This window comes from Pseudoliparis swirei, chromosome 22 (genome assembly GCF_029220125.1).
Source record: "Pseudoliparis swirei isolate HS2019 ecotype Mariana Trench chromosome 22, NWPU_hadal_v1, whole genome shotgun sequence".
Lineage (NCBI taxonomy): Eukaryota > Metazoa > Chordata > Actinopteri > Perciformes > Liparidae > Pseudoliparis > Pseudoliparis swirei.
Window position 1 is genome coordinate 13,450,184 of NC_079409.1, and position 18,835 is coordinate 13,469,018.

The window sequence follows — 18,835 nt, forward strand, 5'->3', positions numbered from 1 at the left end:
GTGTGTGTCGACGATCACAAAGATATGTGCCTCTTTTACCCCGTCACACTCACACACTCAGATACCTGCAGGGTATTTTTCTACGAGTCTTGTCTATTCTTTACGATCTAACCCGGAATATATTTGACCCGAATGGCAGTAATTGCTTCAACCAGATCACAAATCACCCGTCTTGTGTCTCAAGTATGCAGACAAGTGCTCACACTCCACAGCTCCCTGCACGTAAGTCATCTATCAAACTGCAGCTTGACTCAGCCGCGGCCCCGGGCACCCAAACTAACCTGCTCTCATACAAGTGATGTATATTCAGATGGTCTCGATGGTTACCTTGCTAGACATGTTAACGGTGATCTGATTCCCACCTTATTCTTATTGATCAAATTACTTCTGCATACTCATTTAACAAACAGGTGTGTTTTTATTTTGTCGGTATATGCATTGCATCTGTTGTTAGTCTTTCCACCGTGTGTCCTGTTTGTTTCTTGACTTACAGGGAATGTGTGGAGGGAGGTTTGTCTTCTGTTCCTTGTGAAGTTTTCTGTAAAGCCAACAACCTGCAGGGATGACGATGCAGTCCGGCAGGCAGATTGTCTGTCCACCCTTTAGGTGAGCAACTGCAGTGGCTTATGAGCTGTGTGTACAGTGTGAGGTTTGATGGTATGTGTGAAGAGTTCCCAGAATGTGTGTTTTTAGTTTGGGACCAGTTTGGTTTTTACAGGGGTCCATCGTTTTGAAGGAGGCCAGACAGCTGCCTTTTACTGCCCCAGGGGGTAATAAACAGTCAGGGAGGGGTAGTTATTTAGCCCTTTTATTAGGGCAGGAGGCAGAGGGGGGGACTTTATTGGGGTCACACTGTATAACTACACACAGCTGCAGGGCAAGAAGAGAGATGAAGAGATAGTTGTAAAAAAGAAAAAGAAAAAAATCAAATGAAAGAGCTGTTTTAGCATCACATACTTTCTCTTGAAATAATCTAGTTTTTAATTGTGTGTGTGTGTGTGTCTATGAACGTGGGGTCATCCATCTTTCTCCCCAGCCCTTTTTCATTTCCAGGTTCCTTAACGGTCTGCTGCCAGCCCGCTGTACCTTGTCATCTAATTGGCATTTCCTGCCATTTTAGACGTGCCCACCGATCATTTGATGATTGGTCAAGTTGTTCACCGACCCATAATCATTTCAAGTTGACCTCTATTTGCCTTATCAGCCTTAGTTGCCATAACAACAGCTGTTCCATACATTAACGGATGTTGGCTTAGCTTAGCATAAATACTGAAACAAAAGGAAACAGCTAGCCTGACTGTACAACAAATGGCAAAACCCACCTCGCAATAATTCTAAAGCTCACCAATGAAGTCATCATGTCTAGTTGGTTTTATCCTTAAACAACATAAGTATATTGTACCTGTAATGCCTTTGAATGGAGCTTGTGGTTACGACGTGGGAAGCTGTGTACAAGCCATGCTTGTGTTCAAGTGGCGAAGTCATGAGAACACCTCTGCGAGAAGCCACCGAGGCGAATAATAATATACACATCAGGGCGATTAAGTCCCCTTAAGAGAGCGAGTAGCGTGCTACCCTAAATGTGAAACTATTCTTTTAAGTCAAGGAGCCTTTAAAGACTTTAGATTCCTGGGGAATAAAAACTAAATTTAACCAACTGGCAAGTTAAATGGAAATAAAACAGAGCAGTTCCCACAGCTGGCCCTCTGTATGTTGCTTCATTTGCCAGGGGACATTTCAGGATGGACAGATCCACATGAAATGTGCAATAAAAGTGACCAGACAGAGAAAGGAAAAGTCAAATGGAAAAGTATTTAGCCTTGGAACTTTGCACGGCGTGAATAATGAGGGCATGTGGCAGAGAGATGACTGACAGAGAGGCGAATGGGAGGGATGAGGAAACAAACAAACTGAGAGTGAGCGAGAGACGGAGAGGGAGGGCACAGACAAGTTATTCTAGTTGCAGACAGCTGACAGAAAGACTAAAATAAGATTGAGCTATCTAATGTGCACATATTCCACAGCTACACCCACAAACCATAAAACATGTGCTCTGTTAAAAGCTTTTATGCAGCTAATGGTTTTCAGTATCGGAGGGCCAAGAGTCGACGTCAGGCTGAGTTAATATCGTGCTTTATTGTTTTCCCATAGAAAGTGTTGTTTCCTATGATAACATTTCGTATAAAAGAGACACAAAGTAAAAACGTAAGCAGTACTGTCGCAGGCTTCTAATGAAGTAATAAATATAAACGTCGTCATGATAGAGAAAAGGTTAAAGTTGTGGGGCAGGGCTAAAGGAACAGAGAGGAGGTGCACATCAAAACTGACCTGAAACTGGAAGAGCTCAAAGATTGGTTTACACATCTACAAATATAGTCTCACACCTCTTCTGCTGCCTCACCCACACACACACACTGCCAAATAAATGGCGCTGTCACTCAACAAATCCAACATACATTTTCATGTTTAAAACCCAGCTGGTCACGTTTGATGGAGCTGCTGAGATAACTGAGGAGCTCAGACCACCGTGTGGATATGTGACACACAGCGGCCACACTTATTACATAGTGAGGCGAACAGAGATAATGGAATAAAAAACTAAAGACTGCGGTCTCCCCGTCCTGCCACAGCAAAGGGGTTGAAGAGATGCAAGTGGTGATGCAGGAGAGGGGGGGGGGGGGAGTGCGAAGTGCTCTGGTTCATTGTCGCTCGTAGAGTCTGGTGCATATCACATCATCCGCTCCCATGGTCTGAAAAGAGAGGAGAATGTAGATGTGTAAACACGGACACAGTGATCTGCAGTTCAATAGGAATTCATAAAGGTATTTCCTAGAACAAGTCATTCATGTTAGTTATTTTTCTGAATCTCCAAATTGAGCATTTTAAAAATGTTTCCAGGAATTGAGAAAACAAACGAACATGCCGGTCGGTGCAAAACACTCCAGAGTTATATTACAGCGGGCTGCGCTGGTTGTTAAGCGCATTGTCAGGAGACTTAGATGTGAAGTCATTGCCAGCTATGCCCCATAAATACTTGTTCTCTTCACAGTTCGTGGGGAGAAAAAACATTTACTCAACTGGTTTTACTGGGCTGTGTGTCCCATTCAGGTTATTTTACTACTACTATACTATTACTACTACTCATCCCTGGCTTCTTCCTATTCTTCTATTTGCATTTTTCTAATAGCCTGACCAACATCGCTTAACGATCGTATGAAAACGGACAAAAAATTAACTTGATTTTACTTTTACCTGTACGACCGGTGTGAGTTCATCCAGGTGCTCATAGTGCTCTACATTCTGCCATATTTATCACCTGATGTTCGAGAACTTATGCACTCAAAACACAAAATACATTTTAGTCAAACGGAAGTGCCAACTGGGGGGAGTTTCTCAATATATACACTTATGTTTGTGGACAGTCATCTTTGTGATGTCACTTGGTTTAGTATTTCTATTTCAGCCTTCACGAAGAAAATCACTCCACATCATAGTTGTTTGTTTTCTCTGTTGTGACCAGCTCAGATGCTGTGTGCACATAGGCTTTAGTGACCTGTTTCATCACGTTTCAAGCTGTGCAATTGCGTTTGTAAATGCAGCTGAATCTCTTTTATCTCCTGGTAGATTTACATCATCGTATTCAAAGCACAAGTATATAATTATATGCTCTTAAGGCAAAACTTCATCTCAGAGCCTGGATGTTACAGTGTCTTCTTGTTGTACAATTCTAATACATGACATACCAGAAGTTCAAACATGTCTGGACAATTATGAAAAAACCCAAAAGAGTTGCATGTTGGACTGGGATAGTGAAAAATAGCCTGCAAGTATGAAGTAGAATATGCAAGATACAATCATGTCATTCCTAAATATAAAGTGTTGGAAAAATGTTGAAACAATATAATGATATTCCGGGGGAATTTACAGTTTTTGTGTAAATCATTTAAACATTCGAACTAAGCTACACTTTAAGAGGTTTTGTAAATATGGTGTACAGGGTATTAAATAACTATAGGGCACATGAATTTCATTCCTCAGAATGTTATTAAATTATTACCTGTCTAATAAATAAATACACTGTAATATTGTGTGTGCTGTTTAGCAAAGTCACTTAGGTCCTCGGAAAATTAAAGCATTACTGGAGCACCTTAGTGGCATAAAAAGGCATAAAAATGCACCTACAAAGGTTGTGAAAGTCAAGTTGATTTATAACTATAGTCTGAGTGTACAAAAATATTAGGCCGTAATCTCAATACTGTACAGCAATGCGTTACCTTTGTTGTTCCTAAATCTACACTCTGGTTTAGTGGATAGTTTGTGTGCTTTACCAGGATCAGTTTTCCGTCATTGGTGATCTCTCGGGTCCACGACGTCTTCGGTCCTTCTCCTTTCGGCAGAGTCTGCTCACAACTGATCTTACTGTCGGTTTCCCAAAGTGGAAAACTCTGAGGACAGAGAAATAGAGAAGGAGAAACCTCTTTGTCAGATGGACTGTTCATGTTGCCATTCAGATGGAAAGGGAGCTCTTAAGAGAGTTGCTAATGGAGGGAGAAAACACCAAAGGTGGAGCAGGGCGATCACTGAGAGGCGATAACTTGTGATGCGCTCATTGTTACTAAAGCAGAGCGCTGGCTGGTTGCGTGTGTTTGCTTTGGAGACGGCCAAACAGAGGCCATGTATGGGAAATGGGGAAACTAACGGGGAGAATTAGGGAGGGACGGAGGGCAGGAAAGGGCAAGAAGGGGGAACGAAGGGAAAACGGAAAGTTCAAAGGGGTCATAAAGAGTGTGATGGAGTATAATGTAACATGATGGGCCTTCAGAGACTAAGGGAGGAGTAAAGATATGCTATCAGTCCAAATATGACGGGAAGCCAAATCAAACAGATTGATGTAATCTGGACAGTTCCCCAAACGCCCATTTATTATGTGTGTGTGTTTGCTTATGTGTGTGTGTGCAGAGAAAGTAGGTCTGTGTACCGTGCAGGGGCGTCCGTCCACCGTGGCCTCATTGAACTCCTGCCCCACGGTGAAAGTGATGTGGGTGGTGCGCACTGTGGTGGAGGTTTTAATGGACAGCTTCTCTCCGTCCTGCGAGATCTCCACCAACGGCTTGGAGGCTGCCTTCACGGCAATCAAACGCAGCATCTTGTTTACACCTAGAAAAAACGAGGAGCAAATGAGAAAACTAGACAAGATATTGGCACACAAAGATAAAAGGAGGCACTCAAACTGTTCTGGATACTTTGGATAAATATATTCCCAGGAAAGCAGAACACAAGCACAATGATCTTATTGTTTTTAGGACTCAGCCCTCAGGAGCAGGGCAAGCTAAACTTGTTTTTACCAAATTATGTATAACTGCAGGCCTGCGTGTGTGTGTGTGTGTGTGTGTGTGTGTGTGTGTGTGTGTGTGTCTGTGTGTTTAAGTGGTGTGGTGTTGATGCCTGTTCTCCTCCACACTCTGGGTAAAAGGAGAAGCCTCGCATTGCACAGCTCTGTCCAATAATGATGACAGAGGAAACAATGAGGTCATACCCAGCACATCTGCATTCTCCTCTGACCCGATCGCCTTCGCACGCGCACAGACCCAAACACACGGACGAGTGTGGTGGTTTGAACTATAATCTGCATTATTATTATTTTTTCAAGCAAAGAGGGCACACTCATTTCCCCATAGTGTCCTGCAGTGAAACTAATTATGCAGCCTGGGGGTGGGACCAGGAGCAGTGTGGTGAGATTGAGGGAGGGAGGGAGGGAGTCAGACAGACAGGGGTCAGGGGTCAGTGGTGTGTGAAGATCTCTGCCCGAGTGTGAGGGGAAGTTTGTGTACGTCGGCCAGCGTGTATCTGCCATCGAGTTGTGTTTCACACTTCCCACCTCTCACATTCCCACCTGTCACCAAGAGTAAATATATACAAACCCTGAAATTCATTCAGCGTGCACTACACACACACACACACAACACAGTGTGCATGTGCATTGGTATTATTATTATTATTATGTGCAGATTCATTGATCGTGTGAAACTGATTGTTGACTCTCGCATCGGACTGCACGTTGTGCCGCAGTGAGTCTTATTAACGTCTTTTAAAAATATATGTATTAGTTTCACAGACATACAGTTGAGGTTAGAAAGTAAGTACATAAGTTAGTAAATAAGTGCAATATTAAAATGTTAAAATGCATATATATATATTTATTTTCCACATATTATGAATGCATTATTAACATGCTGTTCGATAGTTTCAGCTTATGTTGGAGTAGTTTACACTGTGGCACTGCAAACTTTATGTAATGTGGTGGCAGTTATTGTAAAGAAATGATTGATTGATTATTTAATCAGTAAATCATTAGAGAAGGAATTTCCAGTTTCTAAAGTTGCGGATAATTGCTGCTTTTCTCTCTTACATCATTAGTATCAGTGCCTGAACCATATTGTGTTATTTTGGACTAAGAGATTTAGAAGTTAAATAACACATGAACAATTAAAATTAGTTAAACTATAGATTTCTCCTGATAATATACAGAACTTATCAAAAATGTGATAATGTATGAATTCAACCTTAAAATACAAAAAGCTAATATAAGGAAACTAAAAACTAAAAACTTTGCAAACATGCGTCATCTCAAGTGTCTAATTCACACCCGGTCACAGTCAGAGGTCATAGAGCAGGGGCAAGGGAAGTATTTGGGAAACGGGGAGATGAAGGAAGAGGGGAGGAGTGTCGAAGAGCAGGAGAGAGGAAAGGAAGAGAGGATGGAGGGATGGAGGAGGGTACTGGGTGCCGACAGGGTGCTGACAGGCTGCGTCCAGCTGCGCTTTGTTCCCCAATGAAACCACAAGCCTTTTCTCTCCGGCAGCCATACCAATGCAAAGGAAGATCTAATTCTGTGTTGTTTATATTTATCATGTTATTCTAAAAAATAAATGTATTTATAAATTTTTGTACTAGGCTCCAAGAGTTTAATCTGAAATTCCTCTCCTTTCCCACATAAGTATGAAGTAAGGGCACACAAGCAAAAAGTACACCCTCATAAACAGGCACAACTGTCACAAACAAACCATGCAGCCCCTCATTATGCACACGGTGTGACGTCATCATATTCTCATCGTTATACTTTAGTTATAGCGGAGATGAAGTGTGTGTTCAGTGTAACAAAGATATTTGAATTCATACATATTTCAATAACCTTCTTGTGTGTGTGTGTGTGTGTGTGTGTGCATGTGTGTGTGTGCGCGTGTGTGTGTGTCAGTCATCTCTCTGTATGAGCGTATGTGCTGATATATGAATTGCAGGCGTGCACTGGCAAGTCATCTCATGGGAATTGGCTATTGAGGACAGACGGCTCTGAAGTCGCGCGCACGGACGTACGCATGCACACACACACGCGCCCTCACACACACACACACACACACACCCAGGGTTGGAGTGGGGCCACTTTTCAGCCCGGGAATTTCAGGCTCAAGACCAGCCCACTTTTTTTATGGTAGTGGATATTGGATAATGCAATGCAAATACTTGCGCGCGCCGGCATCGAGCCGAGAAGAGTTGTTGACGGGGGGGGTGCAAGTGACTATTTTTTTGCTCCGTCCCGATGCGCGCAGACCGGCGTCGGAGCTCTGCAGCGACCGCGATCAACCTATCGAAGTGTCAACAAATAAAATTCTCGACCGGCCCAGAAGTGAAGCGGCCCACCGGGAACTCTCCCGATTCTCCCGATTACCCACCCCGGGCCTGCACACACCTACACCTACACACACTAACACGTATACACTCTGTTGCTTATCCAGACAGATGCACCAGTGATGTACAACAGAAACTGCGTGAATCTCAGCAGCAGGTGTTTAACCGGGCTGTCACTTCAGATAAGGATGTGACTGTCCTGCACTGTATCGTGCATAACGGTCCTCTCCCACTTGTACACGCACGCACGCACGCACGCACGCACACACACACACACACACACACAGGATCTGCGGCTGCGACAGACAGATGTGCCGCCGTTTGTCTCTATTGTGTTAGAAGGGGAGGCCAAAGGGGGGAGGAAGGGAAGAGGGGTGATGCTGGCTGGAGGCCAAGCATCGAGTTTTGGGTTATGCAGAATGACAAAGACCCCCCACCAATGCGGTACAGGGGGTGATCATCGCTGATGCACGGGCACAGATGATTATTTGACCTATAAATACTGAGAAAGCTACAGTTGACACAAACGGACTCATCTGATCTCATTACGCACAGAAATAAAAGCTTCATTAGAAAACACGTGCGCCAAAAAAAAAAAGCCAAGCTGCCACATTCGGCCACAGTTTGTTAAAACACATATAAACATATAAGTATAACAATATAAACATATATTTTATCACCTACCCAACTTTTTCAAAAGTTCGTCAAAGTTTTCAGAACTCTTCATCTCCCAAGTGCCAGCGAAATCAGGGATTTTGCGCTCCATGTTAGACTGAAGGTGGTTTGTCGATTAGTGGGCTGTCAGGTCCAAGTGTGGCGTCTCTGCGCGTCTTGAGTCAATAATGCTCCAACTCGGCCTTATGAATCTCGGCTGGTGTGTGGGCGCACCGGATGGGTTGACTCTGCAAGTCCAGTTGCTTCTGCCCTCTTCCCGCGATGAGTGACAGACAGTCAGACACCGTGTCTTACCTATGTACCGGTGCACTATAAGTGGCTGCGATACAAATGAATGGCACGGAAAGCAAAGACACTTGTGTAGGGGTACACACGCCCCTTTCTGGACGGGCACGCCCCGCACGTTAACAGAGTGGCTCAACCTGACCACGCCCCTGAAGGCAACATGTGCATGTTGCCCATAGCCAGTATTTGGAGACGCCTCTCGTCAACAATCGTATACCTTTTGCGATTGATATGATATTAAACATAAAGTTCAGCTGTGATGTTTTGCCATTGCGATGCAGGCAGTAATGAAGGACTTCAATGTGGTGAACATTAGGTGCAAAACAGAAAGGATGTCAGCCAGGCCAGACTGTCGTCTTGCAGGGCGGTGCGAAGGAGGAACCCGTCAACTGGCAGACTGGCAGCGCAGAACTGCTGTGTGTGCTAGAGAGAGGGCGTGTTTGTAAGGAGAGGGACAGAGAGGCCAAATTCACCCCGAGCCTCCAGCGCGCCACGCACAGCGGTGTGTCATAAAAATAAAAGTGGTGGTAATGAGATACAGCTTCTGGCCTCGGCCGGTGGGCTCTCCATTTAACGGGGCCTGCGCAGTGGCGTCCCTAGGCTAAAAAACCCGGGGCTAAAGTCCCGGATGTTTTTTAATTAGCCCCGAATGTTAATTTTTAAAAAAAAGAAAAAAAGATTTGGCACACAAGTGGTTAACACCTCCAGGTCGCACGTGACGTCATTCACCCAAAACAGCGGAGTCAGACTGGCAGCAGGCGCAGGCGCACGTAACAGCAAGCTTCTGTCTGATAGTGTTTCTATGTCTACAAATTTCGCTGCTTCACTCCTCTGGGCTAAGCCCAGCGCCGCCGCGACACATCCGCACACTCTCACTAGAAAAACTCACTAGCACCCCCCACCCCCCCCCCCCCCCCCCCGTCGACAACGCTCGCCGTGGGTCACTTTCCTATCTAAACTGCATTGGCTAAGCCCCAGATGTATCTAAATCCTAGAGACGCGCCTGGGCCTGCGTCAGAGGAATAAACAGGGGGGGGGGGAGAGAGAGAGAGAGAGGATAATAAAATAAGAGTTGGGATTGGCGTAGGTCGGCGGCGTCTCCTCAGAGCTTTTCGCCCCCCGCTGCTCGGACGGAAGAAAGGGTAAAAAGAGGAGGAGGAGACGCCGGAGCATTTGGAGTCGCGCGTCAGACAGGCCAGTGGGGCAGGCCGGGTCAGGGGCCTGCGGGGTCGGAGGTAGTCCTATAAAGAGCATGCACACTCACACACACGCACACACACACACACACACACACACACACACACACACACACACACACACACACACACACACACACACACATGCACGCGGGGATGATGGATGGAGAACGGGACAAAGCCGACGTTAACTATTGACTCTTGATGGATGATCCCATCCGCTACACTGCACGGCGAATTAGCGCGAGGTAAACCGGGCGACTTGGGGGGGAAAGGGGAGTGACCCCCTCCACCCCCCGCTATTACACCGGATCAGTGCCAGACTTATAACACAGACACACTGACTAACAACGGTGAACATTAGCCTCAGATTGATATTTGGTAACGCGATACGCGCTTTTACGCACAGACCTACGTCCAAATCCAGCGCTTTGCACCAAGCCTGGCGGCTCTGTTTGATGTGAACAAAGCACACATTGTCTCCTTCATAAGCGCGCAAACACGCACACACACACGCATGCGTGCGCGCGCGCACACACACACACACACACACACACACTCACACACATACATACACCTTACTGGCCACACACCATGACACAATCACAGCATGCCCTCACAAGCTACTCCTCGTAGGCCAATAAACAACGGAGGTGAGCCATCAGATCAGACAGTAATGTCCTCTCCAACCTTTTCTTTCTTTCACTTGTTCAAGTTGTTGTTTTGCAGTTGTTTTAACCCTTTGAGGAATCTGACCACAATGAAATATCTCAGGAAAAGTACTGCGGGATATAAGCAGCAGCAGTGAGCCAGCCTGATGCTTATACCACTTATTTAAGCATCAGGCTGTCCAACACGGCCTGTTCATGGAGAGGGAATTGATCAGGTCCCCCAGTTTGAAAGTGACTAATGCCAACACAAAGGTCACAATAGAGAGCTGTCTGGTGTTGGGAAAATTCATCTTCAGCCTCGCTGGCCGTTAGCAAATTACCATGACACAACAAGAATGGCATCAAAGGCCGCCGAATCAAACGGGCAGCCATGCAGCACACAGCGACAGCTTCACCCATCGTGTGTGCGGGCTGTCCAGAGGGGGCTTGATAAAGAGCTCTGAGATGTGTGTGATGCTGCATGTCAGCACGTGATGACAAAGCACAGCTCAGCATTCAGACCCAGTCAACCGTGGTGCGCTCCTCTCAACTTTTCTCTCTCCGCTCATTCCTTCCCTCTACATCCCCTTTTCCGTTCTGCCTCTCCCTTACCTCACGGAACTTTCTACTCCCCCCCCCCCTCCCCCCTTCTCCTTTTCTTTCTCCTCCTCCTGTCAAGCTATTGTTCTTTTGTGCTGCTCTGACACATTCCTCAAACACGCTGCAGAGAGGGAGAAGGGTAAAATAGAAGGGGAGAGGATGGAAAGGAGAAGAAAGAGAAAGGGGAAAACTAGAGACTAGAGTGCAGGTCATTTTTTATCTCATTGTTGTGTGGAAAAAGGATATGGAGAGTGAGTCAGCAAAGAGAGAGAGAGGGAGAGCTGCGAGATCAAAGAGAAACAGATAGTGACAGAGATGGATAGGTCGAGAAACAGTGAAAGAATGAAGGCGTCACATATGTAAAGAGAGACTCTGGTTTGCTCCTCTGGTGCCAACTTTATTTCACTCATCTTCGTTTCCTTATGTTCCCCTCCAACTATTATCCGCCCATATACTGTTCCCTTCTTTTGTTCCATCATCTTCATCATCTGTGTTCAGTCTCATACCAACAGCCTTGTTGGTAATTGATACCTCCAACAGCCAACGCAACGACTCACATGCCGTACCACATGCAAGCAAAACAAAGAGTATTGTGACTTGTTTACAGTAATGTTTGACACATATCCGCGTGAGTTCACGACAAAAACACACTCGGTGACACCAGAAACAAATATGACGCTCACTTTCTGTTTTACTGCTTTTTGTTTCCTATTTTTTCACCTCATTCAAATGACACAGAGTTGAACCATAGCGGTGAAACATCCACACTGTCAACTATTTATTGTCCCAATGTGAACTTATTTTGGTCTAATAGGAAACTATCAAGTTATTCTTTATGTAACATTTGCTGGTTAGTATAGTGATGCAGCATTGGCACAATCAAATATTAGTTGTTTTTTAAAGGAGCAGCTTGCCTGCACAAGTTAAAGCCTGTGCATGTGAGAGTGTGTTTGACCAGTCCGTAGTAAAGTGACACTTCAGTGGCATTCTCCCCTTTATCATCCAGATGACCTGCAGTAAAAACGTCTCACCCCAGTAACCCTGGTAATCCCAGATGTGAACTTGACCCTGGCCTTCCCCACCGACAACTCCTGGAAGTCATTATCACCCTCAGAGGAAACCACTGGGTAGGATGTGCACATGCAGACACAAGTGTCACGGATTACAGTATCATTCTGTTATGATTTACTTCTGTTCCAGTGGGGGGTAATGACCTCTCCAAGGGGTCGTATGATACATCTGAGGGGGTGAGAGAAGATTAACTGGGCAGGAAAGAACGATGACGCAAAGTGGGGTCCTTTTCTTTAATCTCTGCTCTTTTCTTGTGAAATACTGCACAGTTCTGCCTCCTCAGGCCTCTTAAAAATATTATTTTACACGCAGAAATCCCTCACGGCTCGAAGTTTAATTTTAAGGAGTCCCACAGGGCCAACATGTTCATGAGCCACTTCTCTGTTGGACATGCACAACAGTTGTGCACAACAAACGGTCACAGTGACTCACACATTCACAGCCCAGTGTGTGCGGCCCTGTGGGGTGCTGGCATGCTGACCTTTAAACCCATGTGGGTTTGATTAGAGCAGCGGAGACGGCAGCGGATAACCACCGACCTGCGCCGGAGAGCCGGAGAATGAGGGCGAGGAAGATAAACCGGAAAGACAATTAAGATGTATTGACATTTGCATGAGCAGACCTGCAGTGTCTTGTGTGTTTGGTATATTGTTGATGTAATGTGGTAATCACAGCTTGCCAAAATCATGAAACAAAAAAATATTTTGGGGGTCAAAAGTTCCTTGTTTCACGGCAAGATAAGGCCAGCTTTGTGTGAATGCTGTAAATGCAGCTCTGTCTCCATGAATGTGTGTGTGTGTGTGTGTGTGTGTGTGTGTGTGTGTGTGTGTGTGTGTGTGTGTGCGCATGCTTCCTCTACCAGACAGTTTTATTATCCTTTTGGGTAAAATTAGATTTTACAAGAATCAAACGCTGTGTGTCAGACATTTTAAATCCTGGCCACACACACTCGTCACTGTACACACGATGTGTTGTGTTTAAAGCCTGAGAGTGGACAGTGAGGGTGAGTGTGTACATGAGTCATGCAGAGTCTCTTGTGTACATGAGACTAAACCTCCAGATGCCTGGGCAGTTGCACCCAGACGCCTGTATTACTCACAGTCTTTTCCTTTTGTCCTTCACCCCCCCCCCCCCCCACACCTCCCAACTACTAAAATCTCTCTTCCCTCCCCCTCGATTCTTTTCAATTATCGCGCTCATTTGTGTTGAGTCGGTCTGGATGGAGAGTGAGCGGGAGCTGAGAGAGATTAGATTAGGATGGACAAGAACTGCAATTGTGCTGAACTCGTTTATTAAAAAAGTTCTTTTTAATTTGATGTCGTTCATGATCCGATCGTCCCTTCACTCTGCAGTTTGTCTTCTCTGTCTGCCACCTACAGTTTAACGGGCCCGCGGGCCCCTCCGAGGTGTGAACGGACAACAGCCCTGTAAAACAGCATTGTATGGGCTGAATGATGCTGAATTGCTTTATGCCTAACAGGAAGATGGAGCACAACAGAAAGGAAGGATTTAGAAGAGGGAGGTGAAATATGTAGACAGAAGAAGTGAAGTAGATGGAGATGTTTGTGAGGATGGAGGTCTGGAGTTGACGTGTGATTAGGGTAAAGACGAGAAGAAAAACACGCGCTGGTTCCCAGACTCTCGCTGCTTTTCACCTTATTTTATGTCCATGTGTTGTTTTTTCAACAAAAAAAACCCACTAAAACAGTTCATTAAAAGTGCAGCCCTGGGTTTTTTTTATCGTGTCACCCCTCCTTCTTGCTTCCTATCGCTCTGCCCCTCCACCCTCACACCGCCTCTCACGCTGCACTCTCCCGTTGCCTTTCCTCTTTGACCCGAGTCAACGATTGTTGTTCGCTTTTGCGTTTTCCTCAGCCATGATTGTGTGTGTGAGAGAGAGAGAGAGAGAGAGAGACTATTATGATGTCATGGACTAGGCAGGGCCGTAGTTGACTGTTTCACTGGAGGTCAACCTCTGGTCACTGTTACTGTATGTGACCACTGTGGGTCCATAAAGTCTTCAGAATAAACTGATAACAATTGAACTTAATTATGTTTTTTGATTGTTTTGTAATCATCTTGTCACCCCCGATGCCACTGGAAAGGAATGATAACAATTACGGAAGTTTAGCTGCGTCATTGCATTTCTTCATGATCGTATGACTTTGCCCACGGCGTGTGAGAAAATTAAAGCATAAAACAATTTGAAAACTGAACTGTTAACTAAGAAACACTTATATTTTCCTGGCTCTGTAACGGAATCACGAGGCGGAAAATTATAAGAGGGGACGGATGTCTAAAGATGCGCTGTGCTCCAATGGAAAGTTGCAGAAGTTTCACAAGATCAGAGCTGCATATTTGCCGAGGGGATTGTGTGTGATCAAACACATGCACCAACACAATGTGAGCTGCATCTGCATGCAAAGAGTGTGTTGGTATTAGAGTTTGTTGATAACTTTGGATACTAAAGTTTCATCTCTAATCAACTTCCTGAGTGAGACTAACTTTCTGCAAAGGTTTAGTTTCAGTGGTCACAGAGTGTGGAGTTATTGTTACTTGACACTGGAACATTATCAGCTCTGGAAGCAAAGACAGGCAGGATGATTGCATCATAACAAGGTTTCAGCATTGCTCCTGATGCTCTGTATGGAAATATGTTAAAATAAAACCTGTAGAGTGACAACGTCCAGTTGTTTTGTGGTTAAAGATATGGATGTATAAGATAAGGTCAACGTTACCATGCAGTTTAGAAAAGGTCAAGGCAGCAACGCAGGTAACGCAGCATCAGGCTTCAGCTTCAGTGCATCAGGATATGAAAAGGAGTTTGTAAATATTGCTAATAGGACGTCACTTTTTATATGAAATAAAAACTTTCGTCTTAACTTTGGGACATTTAAACTGTCAGGACTTGTTGAGCAAATGTGCAGTCTGACCGTTTAGTGGTTTCAGTGTGGTCCCGCAGGTGGCGCTCTTGAACATTTCTATTACTAATGCATGCCTTATTTACATCAGCTAACTACACTCAATAACTACAAATGGAGGGGGTCACTAAGCATTCACAAACTGAATTGATCAAGTCCTTAATTCAACACCTGCATTTTGACATAATCTTGTAGAGGGGCGCTGAATCAAAATCTAGTTTTCAAGTCTTCATTACTTCAGTAGATAATGTGCTTATGGTGCATTTATAAATTAATCTACTGATTTTTTTTTTTTAAACCTACCCAACATCAGCCTACATCTACAGTTGGTCACATGCATCTAAAGATAATATACATGTATAATAGAAAAGACTTTCTTTGGTGGCTTTTGGTAACAACTGTGTGTAATACTGCCACCATGTGTGTGTCAACTGTATCAGCACGTTGAGGCTCATTGATATTGTGTGTGTTAATAGTGATAATTTAATATTCTACATGCCTTTGTCTACTCTGCTCAATAAGCTACTTTCAACACGGCGATATTATTTAACTATTTTAATGCCTTAACAGAGAAAGTGAGTACAAAGCAAATAGTTTAATTGAATTTCTCAAATAGGTCATGAACAATTTTCTTATGAATTTTTTTGATTTATTATTGGCACAAGTTGTGAAGGTGCTGTGACCTATAGCCATTTATTCATCGTTCACTTGCATTGTACATCTGGACCACACTTCTTGAGCAATAATTATGGATTTGAGTCCAGTCTTTTTTGTGATTTTGGTTTGGAAATCAAATCTTATCAGAGCATCAGTTACAGCAGGATGGAGTTATTTATCTTCTGGAGTAATGATGAAGCACTAATTTACGTGTATTGCTCATAGCTGCAGAGTTTTCACTGGTTTCTCTTGTTTTTCTATTATAGATTGTCCAGATTGTGCTTCATGTTCAGTGAAATTGTTACAAAGATCTATATCAGATTTTACGCAAATACATTGTCATAGAAATGACTCGATCCATTTAAAATCTCTTGTTTATTAATTCATACATGTATACAAATGAAACGTAATCCATTTTACAAAGCAACTAAATGTATGCAAGTAAAATACACATGTGTACCATTCGTGCAGTAATTATTGTAACTTGAAATGAAATGGAATCCCTTAATACCAGCATAGCATAGTTGAATATAACACATACATGTGTTCCCTTTCAACATATTTGGTTGATGTGTTGCGGATTTGAGATTGATATAAAGATATAAACTTGACTAAATGCTTGAATGTTTTTCTGAAACGTGTGAAAAAGCCTTATTGTCCGATCTATCAAATTAACGTCGGTAACCATAAACAATAACAAACAGAGGCAATAACAACCAGAGCCACGTCATTCTGAAGCTGGGAGCATCATCACCAGCGCGTGAGCCCTGACATCCTCTGGCGTTGTTATTGGGCTTTGCATCTACAGAGTTCCCCTCAAAATGGACCGGCAGGCACTGGTTGCTCAGCCCCTCGCAGGCCAGGATCAGATGTTTGGTTTCCTCCCGCACGCTCCTGATCCCGCACGTGCCCGGCGCGCTCCTCACCGTGACGAAGGTGAAGGGCTTGCGGCTGATGCACAGGTTCTCCTTGTACATGGCGCCGCCCTGGTCGGTGCACACCGCCTTCACCCGGGCCAGGTCGCTCGGCCGCAGGAAGGACTGCGTGGGTCGGTCACAGCCCCCGTTGAACTTGATGTAATTCTCCCATTGGTTCTGGTCCAGAGACTCGGGAGTGCCGGAGCGGACGTGGCGTTTGATGAACGTGTCGAAGCCGTTGTTCCATCTGGAGAGCTGGCACGGGGCGTCGTTCTTAGCCGACGCGGGACGTCCCACGAGGAGACAGGCGGCGAGGGGGAGCAGAGCCCCGAGGGCAGCCATCACGCAGCAGGCCTGCGGGACAAACAATGTGACACTTCACCTCTTTCCCCCATTCAGTTATCTTTCACGTCTTACTTGTTCTGTTTCACACCACCCTCCAATAAACAGCGTGCGCAGAAGAGCAGCGCGCAGCTGGGTGTATCTTCAGGAGTTCAACCATGAAACGGGAGATACAGGGAACTTATCTACCTAGTTTGGGAGGCAGTGGAGTCGTCTGTGGTCGAACAGGTCCTTAATAGCTCCACATGATAGATTCCTTCAGTTTCGGTCCCACATTTTAACTTCCTGTTTGAACGGATGTGGTCTGAAGTTCAGAGTCTGGACCGTGTGTGTGCACTATTACATGTGTCCACACGGCTGTGCTTCAGAGGGGATCCACTTACAGCCAGAAATACCTGTTTATAGTCCAATGAGCTATTTTTGGACTTCTCAGTGTGTGTGTGTGTGTGTGTGTGTGTGTGTGTGTGTGTGTGTGTGTGTGTGTGTGTGTGTGTGTGTGTGTGTGTTAGTTTCCCGCAGTTTTTGTAATAATACAATAATGTGCTTATCGTATATTATCTACTGAATTACATCTAAAAAAGGACACCAGACATATTATATTTCCAGTTAGATCGACAGTAACCTGTCTTCTTATACCACTTCTGTGTTTATATTCTCTAATTTGTGGATACTTAAATTGTTTGAGATTTAATTAAAATGTAAAAAAACATAAAGTGATCAAAATATAATGTGACTGATAATTTAGATAGTTGTTTGATTGAGTTCAATCTGAATAAATATGGGAATACATATTTCCCATTTCTAATTGATTCTACTCTGCAAACATTAACATGATATGTAATGTCAACTCATGCTAAATGTGATCAATGGCATCATAATGCATTTCAAACAGCAGATAATAGTAGACCAGTTTATTTCTTTTGAAAGTTTAAAAAAAACCAAAATATTGGTTTCATATTAATATATAAATATATATATATATACATATATATATGTATATATATATATATTTATATATATATATATATACAGCTTAGTTGCCTCGATTCAGTTCTGATTTCTCGTTCTGTGTGAAACAATCATCAGTCCTCTGAAGTAGAAATTGTGCTAATAATACAAAATATTATAAACATGCGTAGAACTGAGAATTAAATATATAAATGCTAATCAAAGTTATTTATACATTTTACTGTCTCTTTTTCCTGTTGGCCTGATTTTGTTTTTTCTTTAAAAATGCAGTTAAGGACATGCTCTAATTTATTATTTCTCAAACCCCTAAATTTAAGATTCAATTCTAATTTAGATAAACCAATCACGATTCTGGGACAAATCAAAGGCTTTAATTAATGTCCCTACAGTCTAGTAGTTGAATTAATTAGGTTATGCCTTGAGCTGCAGAAGGTTATAAAATACATAAGGCACACACTAAAACCCACAAAGACAACATGTTGAACTACATTGTGTGTTGTTGAGGTCCCACTTTCTTCTTGAGTCCAGAGCATAGGATAAGGAAGTTTATTGTCATTGTAAAAAAAACATACAACGAAATTAAGTTGGTGACTCATCATTCAGTACAGCAGCAACAGAAAATAAAAGATTAAAACATTTAAGACATTTCTCAGGATTAAGGATGCACCGATCCGACCATTTCAGTCCTGGTCCCGATAATGATCCCGGCTCTGGGAATCTGATGGAGTGTTTAATTAATAAGCGGCCTCACTGTGGGGTCATTCTTTTATATGTAAGACAAGATCAAGCTTCACATAAAACAAAAATGTAACAATGAAATATATTGATATAAATGTACTGAATTTATATTTATTATTAAAATAATA

At 43.7% G+C, this 18,835-nt stretch overlaps 2 protein-coding genes across 2 annotated transcripts; both read right to left on the reverse strand.

Annotated features, from left to right (window-relative positions):
• Positions 1–792: 792 nt before the first annotated feature.
• crabp2a (cellular retinoic acid binding protein 2, a) lies at positions 793–8,686 on the reverse strand. The gene is made up of 4 exons (XM_056405856.1): positions 8,371–8,686; positions 4,979–5,157; positions 4,329–4,445; positions 793–2,750 (listed from the first exon to the last, which is right to left on the reverse strand). Exons 1-4 carry the CDS (start codon positions 8,450–8,452, stop codon positions 2,700–2,702), a joined length of 429 nt encoding a protein of 142 aa, XP_056261831.1. The 5' UTR covers positions 8,453–8,686; the 3' UTR covers positions 793–2,699.
• Positions 8,687–16,099: 7,413 nt separating this feature from the next.
• On the reverse strand, positions 16,100–17,298 carry LOC130213024 (angiogenin). Its single transcript, XM_056444402.1, has 2 exons — positions 17,190–17,298; positions 16,100–17,012 (listed from the first exon to the last, which is right to left on the reverse strand). The coding sequence occupies exon 2, from the start codon at positions 16,998–17,000 to the stop codon at positions 16,413–16,415; it is 588 nt and encodes a 195-aa protein (XP_056300377.1). The 5' UTR covers positions 17,001–17,012; positions 17,190–17,298; the 3' UTR covers positions 16,100–16,412.
• Positions 17,299–18,835: the final 1,537 nt, after the last annotated feature.

Coding starts and splice junctions, on each gene's coding strand:
- crabp2a (XM_056405856.1), bottom strand. CDS start 8,452: ATGGAGCGCAAAATCCCTGATTTCGCTGGCACTTGGGAGATGAAGAGT. Junction 5,158..8,370: donor CGAACTTTTGAAAAAGTTGG/GTAGGTGATAAA, acceptor CGTTTTTTCTAG/GTGTAAACAAGATGCTGCGT. Junction 2,751..4,328: donor ATGACGGAAAACTGATCCTG/GTAAAGCACACA, acceptor CTCTCTTTTCAG/ACCATGGGAGCGGATGATGT.
- LOC130213024 (XM_056444402.1), bottom strand. CDS start 17,000: ATGGCTGCCCTCGGGGCTCTGCTCCCCCTCGCCGCCTGTCTCCTCGTG.